The sequence below is a fragment of the Herpailurus yagouaroundi genome, unplaced genomic scaffold (assembly GCF_014898765.1).
Source record: "Herpailurus yagouaroundi ecotype Mexico unplaced genomic scaffold, PumYag 159, whole genome shotgun sequence".
Lineage (NCBI taxonomy): Eukaryota > Metazoa > Chordata > Mammalia > Carnivora > Felidae > Herpailurus > Herpailurus yagouaroundi.
Genome location: NW_024412400.1, coordinates 1315297 through 1331948, shown reverse-complemented (window position 1 = coordinate 1331948; position 16652 = coordinate 1315297). Strand labels below are relative to the sequence as shown.

Sequence of the window (16652 nt, the reverse complement as noted above, 5' to 3'; positions counted from 1 at the left end):
CCAGCCACCCCCCGCCCACCCTTTGACAGTAGTGTTTCCTCAAATTGTTAGTATGTTCTTTTAGACTGTTTTGTTTTCATTTTGATCTTTTGTTAGCCTTCCTAAAATGATCTTTGTAGTTTAAACTCCACCTCCAACCCTAGAAATGGCATAATTAAACTGTGTTATGACAGTTGACCTACTGAATGTTAGCAGCTAAAGGAGACTTCACTGCTCATTTTTGGCAGCTTGAGGGAGACCAGTAACTCCCGGCCTTTATATCAACAAGGACTTCAGTATCTTTCCACCCCTTCCCACGGTTCCATAAGTTGGAAGTGTTGTTTTTTTTTTAACCAGAAGAACTATATGTATTAAGTAATATATTCTTTTCCCATTTTTTTTTTAACCAAGGGCCTATACCTGGGTCTGAAGTCAAAACATTAAGTTTGATTTTTCAGATGGTTGATATTTGTTAACCTGTGTACAATAGACAATTCCGTTAACATTTTTAAAAAATAAAAAATAATAGAAAATCCCCATTCCATGCTCTTTCTCTCACCTGTCTCCCTCCATCCATCCCCCTTAAAGACTTGGCGAATCTCAAGCTGAGTCTATGATCTATACCTCGGGAGTGTGTAGTTTTATAAGCAAGTTTTTTTAATGGAAAAAGATATTTTAAAATACAAAAATGAATTTTTAGGGGTGCCTGTGTGGCTCAGTCAGTTAAGTGTCTGACTCTTGGTTTTGGCTCAGGTCATGATCTCACAGTTCGTGAGCTCGAGCCCCGCATCAGGCTCTGTGCTGACAGCGTTGGAGCCGGCTTGGGATTCTCTCTCTTTCCTCTGCTCCTCCCCTGCTTACACATGAGCACATACTCTCTCTCTCAAATAAATAAACTTAAATTTAAAAATCTTAAAAAAGGAATTTTTATTAAGATGTGTGCCAACTCCCTCCCCCATTTGAGGGGAAAGTAATAGATAATCTTTCTTGTTGCCATTCTTAGCCCTGTGATACCACCTGTCTTGTCCTGGGGATCCAAGATTATGAATTACCACCTTTCTTAGCTGTATTACCAAGAGGCTTTCCTGTTCCTCTCCCCTCATCTCCACTGGTGCTTCTTGTTGGCTTTGTGCCTTCTGAGCTATCTGTCATCTGTTTCTCACAGTGAATTGGGAGTCCTGTAAGGGCACGGGTGTCCCCCATTCATCTCTGTGTCCCCTGTGCTCAGGAGCAGTGCCCGCCCAACACAGATGGATGGGGGCGAGGCATTGCAGCCTCCTTAGAATGTGTGCTGGGCTCTGTCCGGAATACTCGGCGCGCATTTGAGTTTTCTGTTTAATACCCACAACAGCGTTAAGAGGAAGTGCGTTATTGCTACTGTGCCCATTGAACAGTGGAGAAACACGTTTCAATCACTTGGCTAAAGTCATACCACTTTGTGTTTATTTAGTAACTTTTTATCTCTTTCCTTTGGCCTTAGGATGGAAAAGTAAAATCATTCCAAGACAGTAGAATAAGAAGAGAAATTAAAAGTCTGGAAAATAAATAAATGGCATAAGCGGCCCCATGAATAATCGGGTTGTCCCAGTGAGAGGGTCATTTGCCCTTTCTAAAACTTTGTCCCCCTGACCCCACTGCTGTTCTCGTCTAGTTTAGATCCTTTGCCTGATGTCACTTAGCTTTGCAGACTACTTATTTTTCCACATTTCTCAAATATTCAGCATCTGTATGTTCAGAAATTATTGGATCTCTGACCGGAAGCAGTGAAAACGGTATATATATTTATGTTATTTTTCTTCTTTTACTCTTCTGATCGTGCACCACTTCCTAGCAAGTGGAGTGTGTGAGTTTGCTTGGAGAAATGATCCTGCAGAGAACCTTTCCAAAGAATTGGACTTCCTTGTTACTGTTGAGGTTGATATTTAACAGAAAGTTTTCTTTAACCTGATAAGAACTTGGGGGTAATTATTAGTTGATATTTATATTATTGCTTATGCTTTTAAAACATAAGCTTTGAGGGGCGCCTGGGTGGTGCAGTCGGTTAAGCGTCCGACTTCAGCCAGGTCACGATCTCGCGGTCCGTGAGTTCGAGCCCCGCGTCAGGCTCTGGGCGGATGGCTCGGAGCCTGGAGCCCGTTTCCGATTCTGTGTCTCCCTCTCTCTCTGCCCCTCCCCCGTTCGTGCTCTGTCTCTCTCTGTCCCAAAAATAAATAAAAACGTTGAAAAAAAAAATTAAAAAAAAAACAAAAACATAAGCTTTGTGTAGTTGCACTGTCAGATACCATCTCCAATTTAGTATAGAGAAAAAGTAAAAAGCTAAAAAAACAAACTAGTTTATTCACAGTTGAAATACGAGATGGTAGAAGAAATAATGTGACCAGATTCATTTTATACAAATTGTTGTTTTGTAGGATTTATATGGAAAGACGAATTTAGTGTGTCTCAAATACATGTGTATTAATGGTTAGGCTTGGTTATAGCAGTAACCTCAGACATTGTCAATATTTGAACAACAGAAGAAAGTTTTTATTTTAACTACCCTGATTTTTATTTTTATGCATTTTTATTGCGAGCCATTTAAAATCCCTTTCCCTTCTTCGGAGAAGAGATAGCCAAAAATAAAATAACACAAAATAAAATAAACGAACCAAAAAAAAAAATGTGGTGTGTTTCCCTCCTTGTGTAGTGAACATCATTGAAAAGGTGAGTTTGCTTTATCGTGAGTTTCTAGAATATAACTGCTTTGTGAAATGAGGGAGGGGCACTGCGTTAAAGGAGAATAAATGTAATTGCCACTTGTTCACAGTAGTGGCTTGGGAGTTGGGGCAGGTGACCCCCCAAAATAGCAGGTTCAGGTTGTTCAAAGAGGGTTTAAGTTAACCATCAACTAGGTAAATTTCCTTTGAAATTCCTACTAAGTTACAACTAGAATTGGGATTATAAATTCTTCTCACCAGAGGTTTAAAGGGCAGGTGCAGCTAGCCACCATTATGCAGATTGTTGGACTTTGCACAGGGATGGCCCTCTGCATTCCAAGATCAAGGTAAAGAAATGTGGGTCAGTGAGTGGAGCCAGCTTGCTGTCCTGGGGCGGTAGGTCACATAATTCATGCATCCTATAACAATGCCAGGCAGACCTCTTAGGGACACTGCAGAGCTTAAGGTTCAGACTGAATGCTCTTTAGGTCTCTTTCATTCTTACATATGTAATGTTTTAATTTTAGTAGATTTTTCCATCTGTTTCACTTATTTCCACTGAGGCATCCTTAGTAAAATTTATTGTATACGTACAAAAAAGTCACAGGTGTTTATAATTTTGGGTTTCTGCCTTATTGCCTTCTTTGTTTAGTTTGGACCAAGGAAAAGATATTTTATTAACAGATTATAATTCTGCTGGAAAATAATATGGATCCTTCATTAGTTTGAGTGTTTAAGGTTAAGTGAAAATAGCAGTTGAGTATTAACAGATGTGGTGACAAAGTCCACGTGGCTTGCCTCTCCATTCTTTGTGGTGGCCTTTTTCTGGTAGAAAGCTTCTTGAATTCATCATCTCTTGTTATATGAATGTTTATGTAGCATGTCTATACTTTAGTTTCTGGAATGAATGAATGATTTGTGCTATCCTTCCTAAATGGAGTCCTCCTTTTTTCATTTGAAAAGCCATCATTTTTCCAACTGATTGGTGAGTTTGTTATTTAATGGCAAGAAGTGTAGGGGGTTATTTGTTATTGTGGGAGTTAATCTAATGCTGCAGTTGGGAGGGTCCTCAGATGTCAGCTTGTCCAGACTTACAGTCAGTACAGGAATGTCTTGTGTAGAATGTTAGTTGCTCAGCCTTTGCTGAAATACTTACAGTGATGGAAAACCTACTATCTTTTCCAGTGCTTTATTTAAGTAGCCTCTGCTGTTTTTAAGCCACAGTGTGGCTCCTGGTTACTTACACGTTCAGACCTAGCTCTGGCCTTGGAAATAATATATAACCTGTCTTTTTCTTTATTGACAACACAGAAATAGTTCTGTCCTCTCTGAATTTTAATTTTCTTAACTATAAAATGACTGTGACTGTGACTTAACATTATCTGGTTCTCTAACCAAGATCGAGGTAAAGAACAACTGAGATAATTGTGATATTAGGCAAGATCCGTTTCATGTCTCAGAGTATTAATAGTTTTTTCTCTGGTAAATAATGTCATGAGAAAAACGGCAGTCTGTTGTCCAGTGGCTTGGGAACCTTGATTGTTACTTTCCACTTGATGTTCTTGCCATTAACTAATGAATAAATGAATTAATTTGTTGAACATTTATTGACCATTCACCCTGTGGCTGAAGTGAATAGAAAAACAGTGAACAAGACAGATACCCTCCCTGCCTTATTGGGGCTTAAATTTTCTTCCCTAAATGTTTGTTGTTGTTGTTGTTGTTATTGTTTTGAGATATAAATGCTTTTCACTATTCAAATAAAATAATGTTGTTAGTCTACTTTTGCTCTTCTTAGTGTTTTTGGTTTTCTAACTCGTCCAGTATTTAACAGTCTGTCTTTTAATTTGTAGATATTTGGAGTCTGGGAGTGATCCTTTTCATGTTGGTGTGTGGACAGCCACCCTTTCAAGAGGCCAATGACAGTGAGACATTGACCATGATCATGGATTGCAAATATACAGTACCATCCCATGTGTCCAAAGAGTGTAAAGAGTAAGTAAAAACAAACAAAAAAAGAATGTGGAAACTTAAGTGCTCATATAAAAACCAGAAGTTTTATTTTATTCACACGTCAAAAAAATTTGAGGTGACTTCAGCACCTGAGCATCTGGGTTTCTTTTAATTTTCAAACTTGATATTTTGTTCTTGTTAAGTGTATTTGGAGGGTCAACCCAGAATATGACTTGAAATTTGATATTAGAGTACAAAATGTATTAGTCTGTTTCTTAAATATATTTGTTTTCTCGAAATCCATTGCGTGCCTCTTCAGCCTCCAAGAATGGTAGTTGCTCACTTGAAATGAAGATATTACCATGGGAACTACCTTTCTCTTTTTGCTTCAGCAAAAAAGCAAGACCACCTGGAATTACTTTAAATTCCAGAGAAAAGTTAAGGCATATCCCATCCTGAAATATCCCATCCTGAAACCACCAACACACCATTTTGGTGTTACATAAGGTGTCCCGTGATTTTGTTCACAACATGACTCTCCCCAGTCGACAGAAGAGCTCTGTTTTGGTTTATAGGATTGTGGGAAGCCAGCAAACAAAAGTACACTCAAGTTGACTCTTTGGAATTTAGAGTACTTTATAGTTCTATGATAAACATAGTGACAAATATAAAAGAACTGTTAGAAGCTCAGTATTTCATTGACATTGCGTGTGTGTGTATTATTATTATTTTTTTAATGAGTGATATTTTTAAGTAAGTTCAGCTGAGATTGTAGCTGCTGCTTAAAGGATTTTGCCGTAGTAGCAAAGAGTTTAGTTTTTCCCATCAGCTGGTAAGAAAATCTGATAGCTTGAGACATCTTTTCTCCAAGTGGAGCCCCATCTTAAGCCGTGTGGTGGATGGTTAAGAATTTACATACTCAAACTCTCTGGATTCAGATACTGGCTTCTCCAGCTACTAATGATGTGACAGTGGTAGAACCTGTTCTAGCTTAAGAAATAGAACAGTAGTAATATCTTAGAAGCCTTCTGTTTCTCCCTCCTAGAGGGATTATTTTTAGTAATCGTAGGACCATTCATTTTTCTGCTTTTTCCTGTATCAGTTTTGCTAACTTGTGTTTTTAAGGAGTTTGTCCATTTTATGTCAGTTTTCAAATTTATTGGCCGTAAGTATTTATATTTTCTAATTATATTTGTAAAGTGTATAGATCAATGGGGATGTTGCACATTATCATTCCAATATTGACAGTTTTTGCCTTCTCTTGATAAGTCTTACCTGAAGTTTGTTCATTTTATTAGTCTTTTTCAAAGAATTGCCTTTTATCTTTATTAATTTGCTTGTATTTTTTGTTTTATGTTGTGAATTTTATCTGTATTATTTTCCTTCTACCTATTTCATGGGCTAATTCTTCCTCTTCCCCCCCCCCCCCCCCCCATCTTATGTTGGATACTCAGCTCACAAATTTTCCTGTTCTAATGGCAGAGTTACGGCCACATAAATTGCCTTCCGGCACCGTTTTTCTGGCATCTTAACTAGTTTTGATTTATAGACCCTGTTACTCAGTTCTGAGGATTTTCTAGTTTCAAATGGTTTATTTAACCTGTAAGTTTTTAGAAGGGAGTTTTACATTTTCGAGTGTATAGAGTTTTTGTAATTAGCTTTTTGTTCTTCATTTCTAACTTAATTGCATTGTAGTTCAAGAATACAGTCTATATAGTAACTAGTTTTTTGTTTGTTTGTTTCAAATTGTTGAGGCTTGCTTAACGCATAGCATGGAGTCAATTTTTGTAAAGGATCCTTTTGTTCTGGAAAAGAATGTATATTTTCCAATTGTTGGGGTCAGTTCTGTATACCTTAAGATCAAGCTTGTTAATTATGCCGTTTAAAATTACATACATCTTTTCTGAGTTTTTTGATTAATTACCTGATATATCACTTACTAAGATATTCTTCCACTGTGACGGTAGATTTACTGTTTTATTCTTGGAGGTCTGTCAGTTTCTTATTTGACTGTTTTGAGGCAATGTTACCAGGTGCGAATTGTTGTATCTTACCAGTGAATTGAACTTACATATCACTCCTTATCTCTAATGATGCTTTTTGCCTTAAAGTCAATCTGTGTTATCTAGTTTTAGCTAGCCAAACCTGTCATCTTTGGTTTTAGCATTTATGTATGCTATATAGTTTTCCATTCTTTTCCTTTAAATAAACCTTTTATCATCTTCGTTTTAAGTACATCTTTTTTTTTTTTTTTTTTAACAGCTGGGAGCTGTTTTCGGAGCCATCTAAGCATTCTTGTCTTTTAATCAGAGAGTTTCCCATTCATATTTATTGTGTTCACTGAAAGATGTAGATGTATTTATGTTCTTTTTATATGCTTCATATTTGTCCTCCTTTTCTCTCTCTCTCTTTTTTTTTTCTTTTTGTCTGTTCTTCTTTGGGATTGATGGAAGTTTTTCTTTTTCGCCTTATTTGGCTCTCTCCCTTCAACTAGCTTGGAAGTTATAGTCTGTTTTAACACACACATACATGTTTGTATACTTAATTTAATAAAATTGAAAGTTAATCCTTATGTTTATTCTCTTCCCAAACAACCCAAAATCCTTAGAATACTGTATCATTCAATATTTCAGTAACCTTTTTTTTTTAACTCCACAAATTAGTATTATTATATGTAGTAAAAAATTGTTTAGAATTACCCAGATGTTTCATAAGAACTTTGTATATCCTTCTACTTGGGATCACATTCTTCTGCCAAAATTATACCCTTTAGAATTTCTTTGATGAGCATTTGTTGGTGATCAGCTTTCTCAGTTTTTCATTGAAGATAGCTTTATGTTACATGTGATCTTTCTCAGGTTATTGAAGATGTTGTTCTACACCTTCTGATATGTCTAGTTGCTATTGGGAAGTTAGCTGTTCAACCTCCTGTTGTTCGTGCATGGGTGATTTGTCTCTTCTCAGGCTGCTTTGAGAGCTTCTGTTCATTCTGCTTAGGATGTGTTGGGCTTCCTGGATCAGGATTTGTTTTCTTCCATGAATTTGGAAAATCCTTAGCCATTATATTTTCAAAGACAGTTTCTTGCCCATTCCCTCATTCCCTTCTGGAACGTGGGTTAGATGTACGTTAGGTATTTTCACTCTTGTCCCCCATGTCTTTTAACCTTCATATTTTCTACCTCTTAGTCCACCAATGCAGGGTTATTTCTTTGGCTCTGTCTTTGAATTCTAATTCTCTTTATGCCTAATTTTTAAAAATTGTCCATTGCTTTTTTTTTTTTAATGTTTACTTATTTTGAGAGAGAGAGAGAGCAGAGGAGGGGCAGAGGGAGAGAATCCCAAGCAGGCTCCACACTGTCAGTGCAGAGCCTAATGCGGGGCTTGATCTCAGGAACCATGAGATCATGACCTGAGCTGACATCAAGAGTAGGCTGAACCTACTAAGCCACCCAGGCCCCTCCACCCACCTTTTTTTTTTTTTTTTTTTTTTTTTTAAGTGTTTCTTTATTTTTGAGAGAGAGGGAGACACAGAATCCAAAGCAGGTGCCAGGCTCTGAGCTGTCAGCACAGAGCCTGACATGGGGCTGAACCCATGAACTGTGAGATCACGATCTGAGCCAAAGTCATGCACTTAACCGACTGAGCCATCCAGACGCCCCAAGGCTTCTCCATGTCTTTTTTTTTTTTTTTGATGTTTGTTTATTTTTGAGAGAGAGAGATAAAGTGTGAGCTGGGGAGGGGCAGAGAGAGGGGGAGATACAGAATCTGATAGGCTTCTGCATGTCTTAAGCATATTCAACACAGTTACAGTCTGTGTCAGAAAAATTCAGTATTTGAAGACCATTCTGATTTTGCTGTTGTGTGTTTTTTTGTTCCTGCTACAGGTGCTTGTTTCTTTTATATTTTTTGACTGTGAGGTTGTATTCTTTGTAATGTGTGGGGGGTTCTTTCAGTTCCATTGCTACAGAGAGGGTTTGCATTTCCTTCTTGTAGGAGCCCAGGAGCACCTCCAGCTTAAAATCACTTTAAATTAACTTCTTCCCTGTGTGTTCCACGCACATATTATTAATTTGGACCACAAACATGTGGCATGTTTGAGGAGCCGCCTGTGGCTAGAAATTCTTAGATTTCCATGCCCGACCTCCACAGCCAGTGTCGAGGCAGGCAGGTTTCCTGCCTGATATCTTAGCAGTAGATTTGTTTCTCATTTCTCAACAGAAGCTGGGGTCCCAGCTCCTTACGAGGGCTCTAGTTGTGCCCCCTGCCTTCAGTAGGCCCTACACATTATATTCTGTTTTATGCACTCACTGTAGCCTTCAAACCCAAAGCAGAAGCAGTCAGGTCAAAGGCTAGCTTTGTCATTTGCCTCCTAAGACTCCCGCTTTGACTCCATTTTTACCTGAGTACCCCTTCCTTCCATCTTGATGTATGTGTGCATTTACTATTTTGCCAGCACGGTGCATTTTAAACAAGATGCATGTGGCATTTAGGGTCATTCATTTTTCCGGAAGCAGAAGTTGGCTCATGCACTCTATCCTGTGTGTCATTGCTGATCATCGTAGCTGGTTCTGGTATGTCGCTAAGCCACAGTTAATCAAGGACAGATATTGATACCTAGAGTTCATTGTAGATGATGGGAAGCTGTTCGGCTTGTCAGTATTTCCGGCAATTGTGTTTTCCTATTTATTAATTTGATGACGCTGAATTTTCTTTATTCCCATCTGCCACACCACCACCACCACCGGTGAACCTAATGGAATTGATGGTCTAAATGTAGGGAACAATTCCGATGAATAAAATAATCCACCGTTAACTAATCCCTTCCAACAGTTTACTCTAACAGTGACCTTACCTTCCTTTCCAGCCTGATCACACGGATGCTACAGAGAGATCCCAAGAGAAGGGCCTCCTTGGAAGAGATTGAGAATCATCCTTGGCTTCAAGGAGTGGACCCTTCGCCAGCCACAAAGTATAACATCCCCCTTGTGTCATACAAAAACCTCTCGGAGGAGGAACACAACAGCATCATTCAGCGCATGGTGCTCGGGGACATAGCGGACCGAGACGCCATTGTGGAGTATGTCGGCGCTCGTGCGCATGGGGCCATGGGTTTAGGATTCGTGGAATGGGCTCTCCTTTTGACTTGCCAGGGCTTGTGGCCACCGTAATGGGTAGAGTTCCCAGCCGGCGGGGGTTATGTCACTTATCTCTAGAGTTCCTGGCCCGGTGCCTGTCTCATGGGTTTTGTTGTTTTATTGTTTTTATTTTTGTACTAGTGAACGAGTAAACCGTTGCTCGGCGTCAGCAAGTAATGTGGCCTCTCTTGCTTCCTACAGGGGGGGATTGGAGTAGCCTCTTGTGCATCCCAGTGCACGTCTTATCCACAGCAGTATCTTCTTTGTTGCCGTGTCTCCCGCTGGTCCCACAGTGGGCAGGGAGAATGGGGCAGACCCCAGCCTCTAAACCAGGGCTTGTCTTATGGGGCCAGTCACACATTGTTGTAAGTAACATTTTAGTGGGCCACCGCCGTGCCTGGTGGCTTGGGTATCGTCACTGGCTGCATCGTGCTGTGATACTTTCTGGCCCTTCAGAGCCACAGCAACCTGGAACCCACAAGATACAGAGTTGTTAATTAAATCCCTTAAAACCAAAGCTAGGTCTTAATAACCTAAGAAATGTGGAATTAGGGATAATATAAAGATGCTGTTGCTTTGTTTTATCAATGATTGGTTCCTATAAGAGGTCCTGTCTAGAAAATTATGAAGCATTTCCACAAATGAACAATCAAAAGTTGGTTAACCTGTTGAATGAAACAGGTATAATGGAAAGAGGACATATTCTGGGGGGCAAAAAACCCAAAACAAAACAAAAAAGACCAGGTTCAAAATTTTGGTGTAAATACACATTTCTACCGATAGCCAGCTGCATTATGAGTTTTCACAGATTGATCCATGGCTACTTAATGACCTAAATGAACAGGAAGAGCAGGACACTTGCTATTTCTGCCAAGGACATTCTCTTTAGGAATGTGTAGAAAGTGATTTTTCATTTTGAGTGGATAGAAGGCTCTTTGTATCTGGCTGAATTGGCTTAATGTTCTTAGCTTAAATAAATACATGCAGGGGTATCATTTAGAACGATTTGTAATTCCTGTAAATTCAATGAGAAATCCGAAGGGAAGGGCAGTCTCACTGGGTCAGGTGACCCTGTTTTCCTGTCCACTAGTGGGCACGTGCATGGTGAAAGGGAGGCCCAAGGCGCCCCCAGGCTGGTCTCAGGTCTCGCCTGTGGCCCACGTCTCCTCCTGAGCATGACTCCTCAACTCAAAGACACGTGTTTTGATTCCCCGAACACAGGCCAATGTCCTTATCTGGTACTCCACTTAGGAAACCACTCTAAGAAGTCGTTCTGAGCCCTGAATTGCATCAGGGGGCTCTTCAGAGTGGCCCCTCAGCCTGCCCAGCCCCTTAGCTGTGACCCTTGCCCCCGCAGCCCCGTTCATTTTGTGAAAAGCAGTCGCTGTGTTGCTTCTTTCCTGAGTGTTCATTGTGTATTTTCTACTATGGAAAGTTTCTGCAAAGTACAGTTACGTATTTCTGGGCCCGGTAGACCATTTTTCGCGCGCTCTTGCACTTCCCAGGCCAGGCCGGCTGCAGGAGAGCGGGTGGCCGTGTGCCCTGTGCGTGTGCTGCCACAGCCCCTGGCCGCACGGTGCGTGCCCAGACTAGGTACTCCAAGCGCTCTTTTGAAGTGGAGGAATGAATACGTTGATTTTATTCAAAGAGGAGGCTAATGACGTGCTCTCAGATACATTAGCAATTCATTAGTGTGTAAAATGCCAATAAATGCAAACAGTGTAAAAATAAAAACTTTTCCTAATTTTTCTGATTTCTCATACGCACTGCCATTTCCTACTCTGATGGGAGCACGTGAGCCAGTTTAATGAAAACAAACACTTTGACACACACATTACATTTTTGGATAACACATACATTCTTGGAAAGCTTTGCTACCTTTTTTATGTGTGGAAAACTGACCCCCAGCTCGGCAGCTATCAGCATTTTTTATTTTTCTTACAAATGGAACATTTTTATGGAGTCATTTTTTAGAATTTCAAAAGTGATCTAAATAATGACTTGTTTGTTTTTTTTTTTTTTTCCTCTTGTCTGTGTTTTTTCATAATTTTAAAGATTCCAGGGCATTGGACTTCATTTGCTTGTACCTAAAAAAAAAAAAAAAAAAAAAATCAGTTCTGCTTGTAAAAAAGCAAACCCTCTGACGTGGCTTGTGTCTGTTCCCCCTTCTTTTCCTCAGAGCCCTGGAAACCAACAGGTACAACCACATCACGGCCACATACTTCCTGCTTGCTGAAAGGATCCTGAGGGAGAAACAAGAGAAAGAAATACAAACCAGATCTGCAAGCCCTAGCAATATCAAGGCCCAGTTTAGGTGAGAAAAAAAATCCTCCCTGATTTTAGTAAGTTTAATGTTTTGAAATAGTGAACCCCTTTTTCAAAAATGCTTCCTAATCACTCTTTGGGGCAAGAGAATATAAACAGGGGTGGCGGCCTCATGGGAGAGGCCGTGCATGGGCTCTCCGCGTGTGGGGGTCCTGTCCCTTCGTCACCAAGGACACCTTCCCTCCTGCGTTCAGGGGAGAGGGGCTGTGGCTGCTGGCCTGGCCAGGAAAACACGTTTGGAGAAGCAGCTGAGTGTGTGTCAACTATTTTCCATTAAACTCTTCCAGATCTGATATGTATTAATGTGTTATTTTCTTTAATTTTTCATTCCAGGAACAAGGCCATACTTTCCCTCAGTTTTTTTAAATAATTTTTAAGAACATCCAGGGCATTTCTGTGCCATTGTGTTAGCTCAGGATTTCAGTGATTACACACATCAGCTAGTTGATTTATTGGCTGCCTGACCTTGGGAGGTCACTTAACCTCTTTCTGACTGGGAGTGATAATGGGAGTGAGAATACTGTCTGCCTCCTGAACTGGGCTGCTCTGTGTGCTGTGACTGTTACGAGTATTTTACCACCACCGTTGTCTTTGATGAAGTCGTGAGTGTGCTTTCCATCTTCTCCTTCTCTCCCCTCCCACGCCCCCTTTCCCACTTTGCTTTTTCTTCTGCCATATTAGCTTTCTATTTAAAATGAAAGCGTGGAGAGGGTTACTTTTTGGCATCACCACTATGAAAGTTCTATATAATTTATCTTTCCCTCTTCAGATGAAGTAATCCGTGGAAGTGTAGTGATTCAAAAAGAGAAGGATGCTCCCAATTCTGAATAATTCTCTACTCTTACATCCACATAGGAATATGTATGTATGTGTGAATATTAAGTAGTAATTATTATTTAAAATAGGCAGAAAGCCATTGGATTTACATTACGTGATGTCAGCTTGCCGTGTGTAGGCTGTTACTTGGGATGGGGCGACAGAGAAGAGAGACGAAAATGTTCCTGGGTGGCCAAAGAATAAAGATTTAGAAATCTAGAACTGGAAAGTGGTCTTCGTAACTTCATTTATATCCTGGATGGAGTCTTCTGTAATAAAACCTAGGCATGCTGTGTGGTATCTGCTTGGAAGAGGACTGGGCCCCGGGGGCTGGGGGCTCTTGGGAGTGAGACCAACCAGGACCATGACTTTGAGTGGTGAGGTCAACCTAGTCCCGGGCTGAGGCCCCTGATGGGAAAGAGCAGGGTCACCACACGTCGGGCCACCGAGTCTGGAGTCACCCCAGCCTTGGAGAATGGAATGTTTGGATTTGAGCTATTTTTAGGGAAACAGATCAGAACTCGATCTAAATTTGATCACATATGTAAACGAGTTAAGTTGGTTTTACTTTATTGTAAAAGTTAACAAAACTGACAGAGGCTATAGAGAAGTAGCAGAACCTTCCCTCAGCTTTTCCTTTTATCCTCCTGGGGATGCTGGAGTGGAGATGCTGTGAGGGCCTCGCCTCCTCCCGGGCCCAGGCAAGGTGGTAGATCTGCTTCCTTGCCTTCTTTTTATTGTCACTGTGACTTTGCCAGAACCCTGGACCTGACTTGGTTCTGCTGCTGGACATGCCCTCAGGTCAGTGACCCTGAGTCAGTAGATGGGCCTTTGAACCAGCAGTTAGCTCCCCGGGAGGGGCAGGCAGGGGGAGCCAGGGACCCCCGGCCGCAGACAGTGCACCTTCTTCGTGTTCTGCCAGGGCGGGATGGAAGCGTGGTGCGGTCTGTGTGTTAGAAGAGGCCTCACGGGGTCCTCTGAGGAGCTGACCCTGGCACGGGAGGGCTCGGGGCCGGCATCCTCTGAGAGACCTGGAAGTGAGGAGAACCACTGAGGCCAGACCGCAGAGGTCTGTCTGTGCAGCCACAGCCATCCGGAAGCTTCCTGGGTTGCCTCGGGCGGGGGGAGTAACTGTGGAACCCAACCCACATGTCACTTGTTCACAAGCCTGCATGACCTTGGGCAGGTTTCTCACTGTGTTCTCATCTCCCCGTCTGTGAAGAGGGAAGATGCGGCTCCCTTGTGGAGCCGTGGGGGGCCAAGTGCACTAACCCCCCCCGTCAGGCTCCCGGCACAGCGCTGGCTCTGGTGAGCACTGAGGCAGTGAACCGTGCCGTCCACGTGACTCCTTCCTAATTCTTGTTTAGCTGTCTCTCCTCTGTTGTGTTAAGCCAGATTTGCTCACAGCGTTGTGACAATAAAGATGACTTAGTTTAGCACAACAGGAGCTCACACGCGTGCTCGGTTAACGTGAGCCGTTTAACAGCTTGATTCACTCCTATAAAAGCGGTCGGTTCGGACGTGGCCAGTGGAGGCGCCACCCCAGCAGCAGCACCCAGCCGTCCTGCTCCCGGGCGCGGGTCCCGAGAACGGCGTTGGCTTGCTTTTCAGGAGGTGAGGCGTGAAGAGCCTCCGCCGCTTGGCGGCTCCCCGCGTCCTGGACCGCGCCGGCTGCCGCTCTGCTGGTCGGACACCGCGGGCCGCTGGCCTCCCAGCGCGGGGCTCCCCAGGGTGCCCCAGAGCCGCCGGCTTCACGTACTTGTGTGGCTGGGGGACGGGCGACTTGTCCAGAGGCACTTAGTGACCTCAAAGACCTTATCCGGCACTCGGCTCTCCCAAACTCCCCAGCAGTGACTAGCCAACGGGCCGCTGAGAAAGGACCGTTGGTTCTGAGCTGCAGAAGAGAGGCCTATCATAAATTCCGGGTGGTTTTTTTCCAACTATAGATTTAATTGATTATTTCTAGGAACATAATTGGTGTGAAACAAAAGTGTCATAGTGTGGAAGGGGCTACTTTACATCTCTCTGGCATCTGCTATTACCCCGGACAGAGAGGACGAAACAGGCCAGAGACCTACCTCATTTTCAAAAGTCTTTTTCTTTGGCTGCCAAGCAGTGTTCTTGTTCCTTAGGTGACTCTAGGTTGGGGAATAAAATTGAAGGTTCAGTAATTATGGATTTGGCGCCCATTTCGCTTGTGTGGACATCTAAAAACACGTGCATTTAGGGGTGCCTGGGTGACTCAGTGAGTTTAAGCGTCCAACTCTGGGTTTCGGCTCAGGTCATGATCTCACGGTTCTTGAGTTCGAGCCCTGCGTCTGCCTCTGTGCTCACAGCTCAGAGCCTGGAGCCTGCTTCGGGTTCTGTGTCTCCCGCTCCCTCCCCCCACCCCCGCTCGTTCACACGCGCCCTCTCAAAAATAAACATTACAAGAAGTTTTTTAAAAATACGTGCATTTATATTCAGCTTGGTGTGTTTTTTAATTGATGAAGAGATGCATGCCAGTGTACGTTGACTTTTCTTTGCAGTACTCTCCTGTTTAATCTTGAGCTGTTCCCACTTTTACACCATCCTGTCCTGTCTGGAAGACTGGGCATTTCAGGTGAATTGTATTTTATTTTTTCAGGTGAATTTTATTAGCAAACCATATACCTCAAAGGTCGTGCGCCAAGCAAGACCCAAAGGAACAAAATGTGTGGTGTTTGAGTTTTGCTTTGGTGACCTCCCTGTGCTGTTTAAAACTGCTTGCTTGTGGTGTAAGATGTGTATGGGAAGACGGGGCTGGCTCTTGGCCCTCTTTCCCGCCAGCTCTGATGTGTCCATTTGGCCAGTGAGCCCCAGGCCGGACCCGTGGTTCAGAACCACGTTCGCCCTGCCGGCGCCCTTGCTCATCTTTAGAGGATGTCGAACGGGCTTGCAAGGCCGCTGGGGTGGTTTTTCCTTTTCTTGTCTTTTTTCTTTCTTTGTCAGTCTGTGGATTTTGCCCCGTAAGTATCGCGTGGCGTGGCGTGTAGGTAGAGTCTGCCTATTATTACATGGCTCTCTCCTTCCAATCTGTTACGCAGGCAGTCGTGGCCAACCAAGATCGACGTGCCCCAGGACCTGGAGGATGATCTCACGGCCACTCCTCTGTCCCACGGGACCGTCCCTCAGTCTCCTGCTCGGGCTGCCGACGGCGTCCTCAACGGCCACAGGAGCAAAGGCCTGTGTGACTCGGCCAAGAAAGACGACCTCCCCGAGTTGGCCGGACCGGCGCTCTCCACGGTGTCACCTGCGAGCTTGAAGCCCACGGCCGGCGGGCGCAAGTGCCTGTTCCGGGTGGAGGAGGACGAAGAGGAAGATGAGGAGGACAAGAAGCCCGTGTCCCTCTCGACGCAGGTGGTTCTGCGCCGGAAGCCCTCGGTCACCAACCGGCTGACGTCGAGGAAGAGCGCGCCCGTCCTCAACCAGATCTTTGAGGAAGGGGAGTCCGACGACGAGTTCGACATGGATGAGAACCTGCCTCCCAAGCTGAGCCGGCTGAAGATGAACATCGCCTCCCCGGGCACCGTGCACAAGCGCTACCACCGCAGGAAAAGCCAGGGCCGCGGCTCCAGCTGCAGCAGCTCGGAGACCAGCGACGACGACTCCGAGAGCCGCCGGCGGCTGGACAAAGACGGCGGCTTCACCTACTCCTGGCACCGGCGGGATAGCGGCGAGGGGCCCCCCGGGAGCGAGGGCGACGGCGGGGGCCAGGGCAAGCCGAGCG

At 43.4% G+C, this 16652-nt stretch overlaps 1 protein-coding gene across 1 annotated transcript in view; it reads left to right on the top strand.

The window, feature by feature from the left end:
• The window catches only part of SNRK (SNF related kinase), a 70879-nt gene that overhangs the window by 40317 nt on the left and 13910 nt on the right, over nucleotides 1-16652 (top strand). The window contains exons 3-6 of the mRNA XM_040479720.1: nucleotides 4529-4670; nucleotides 9493-9705; nucleotides 11943-12077; nucleotides 15970-16649. Coding sequence (XP_040335654.1) covers nucleotides 4529-4670; nucleotides 9493-9705; nucleotides 11943-12077; nucleotides 15970-16649 — 1170 coding nt within the window. The remainder of the gene's footprint in view (nucleotides 1-4528; nucleotides 4671-9492; nucleotides 9706-11942; nucleotides 12078-15969; nucleotides 16650-16652) is intronic.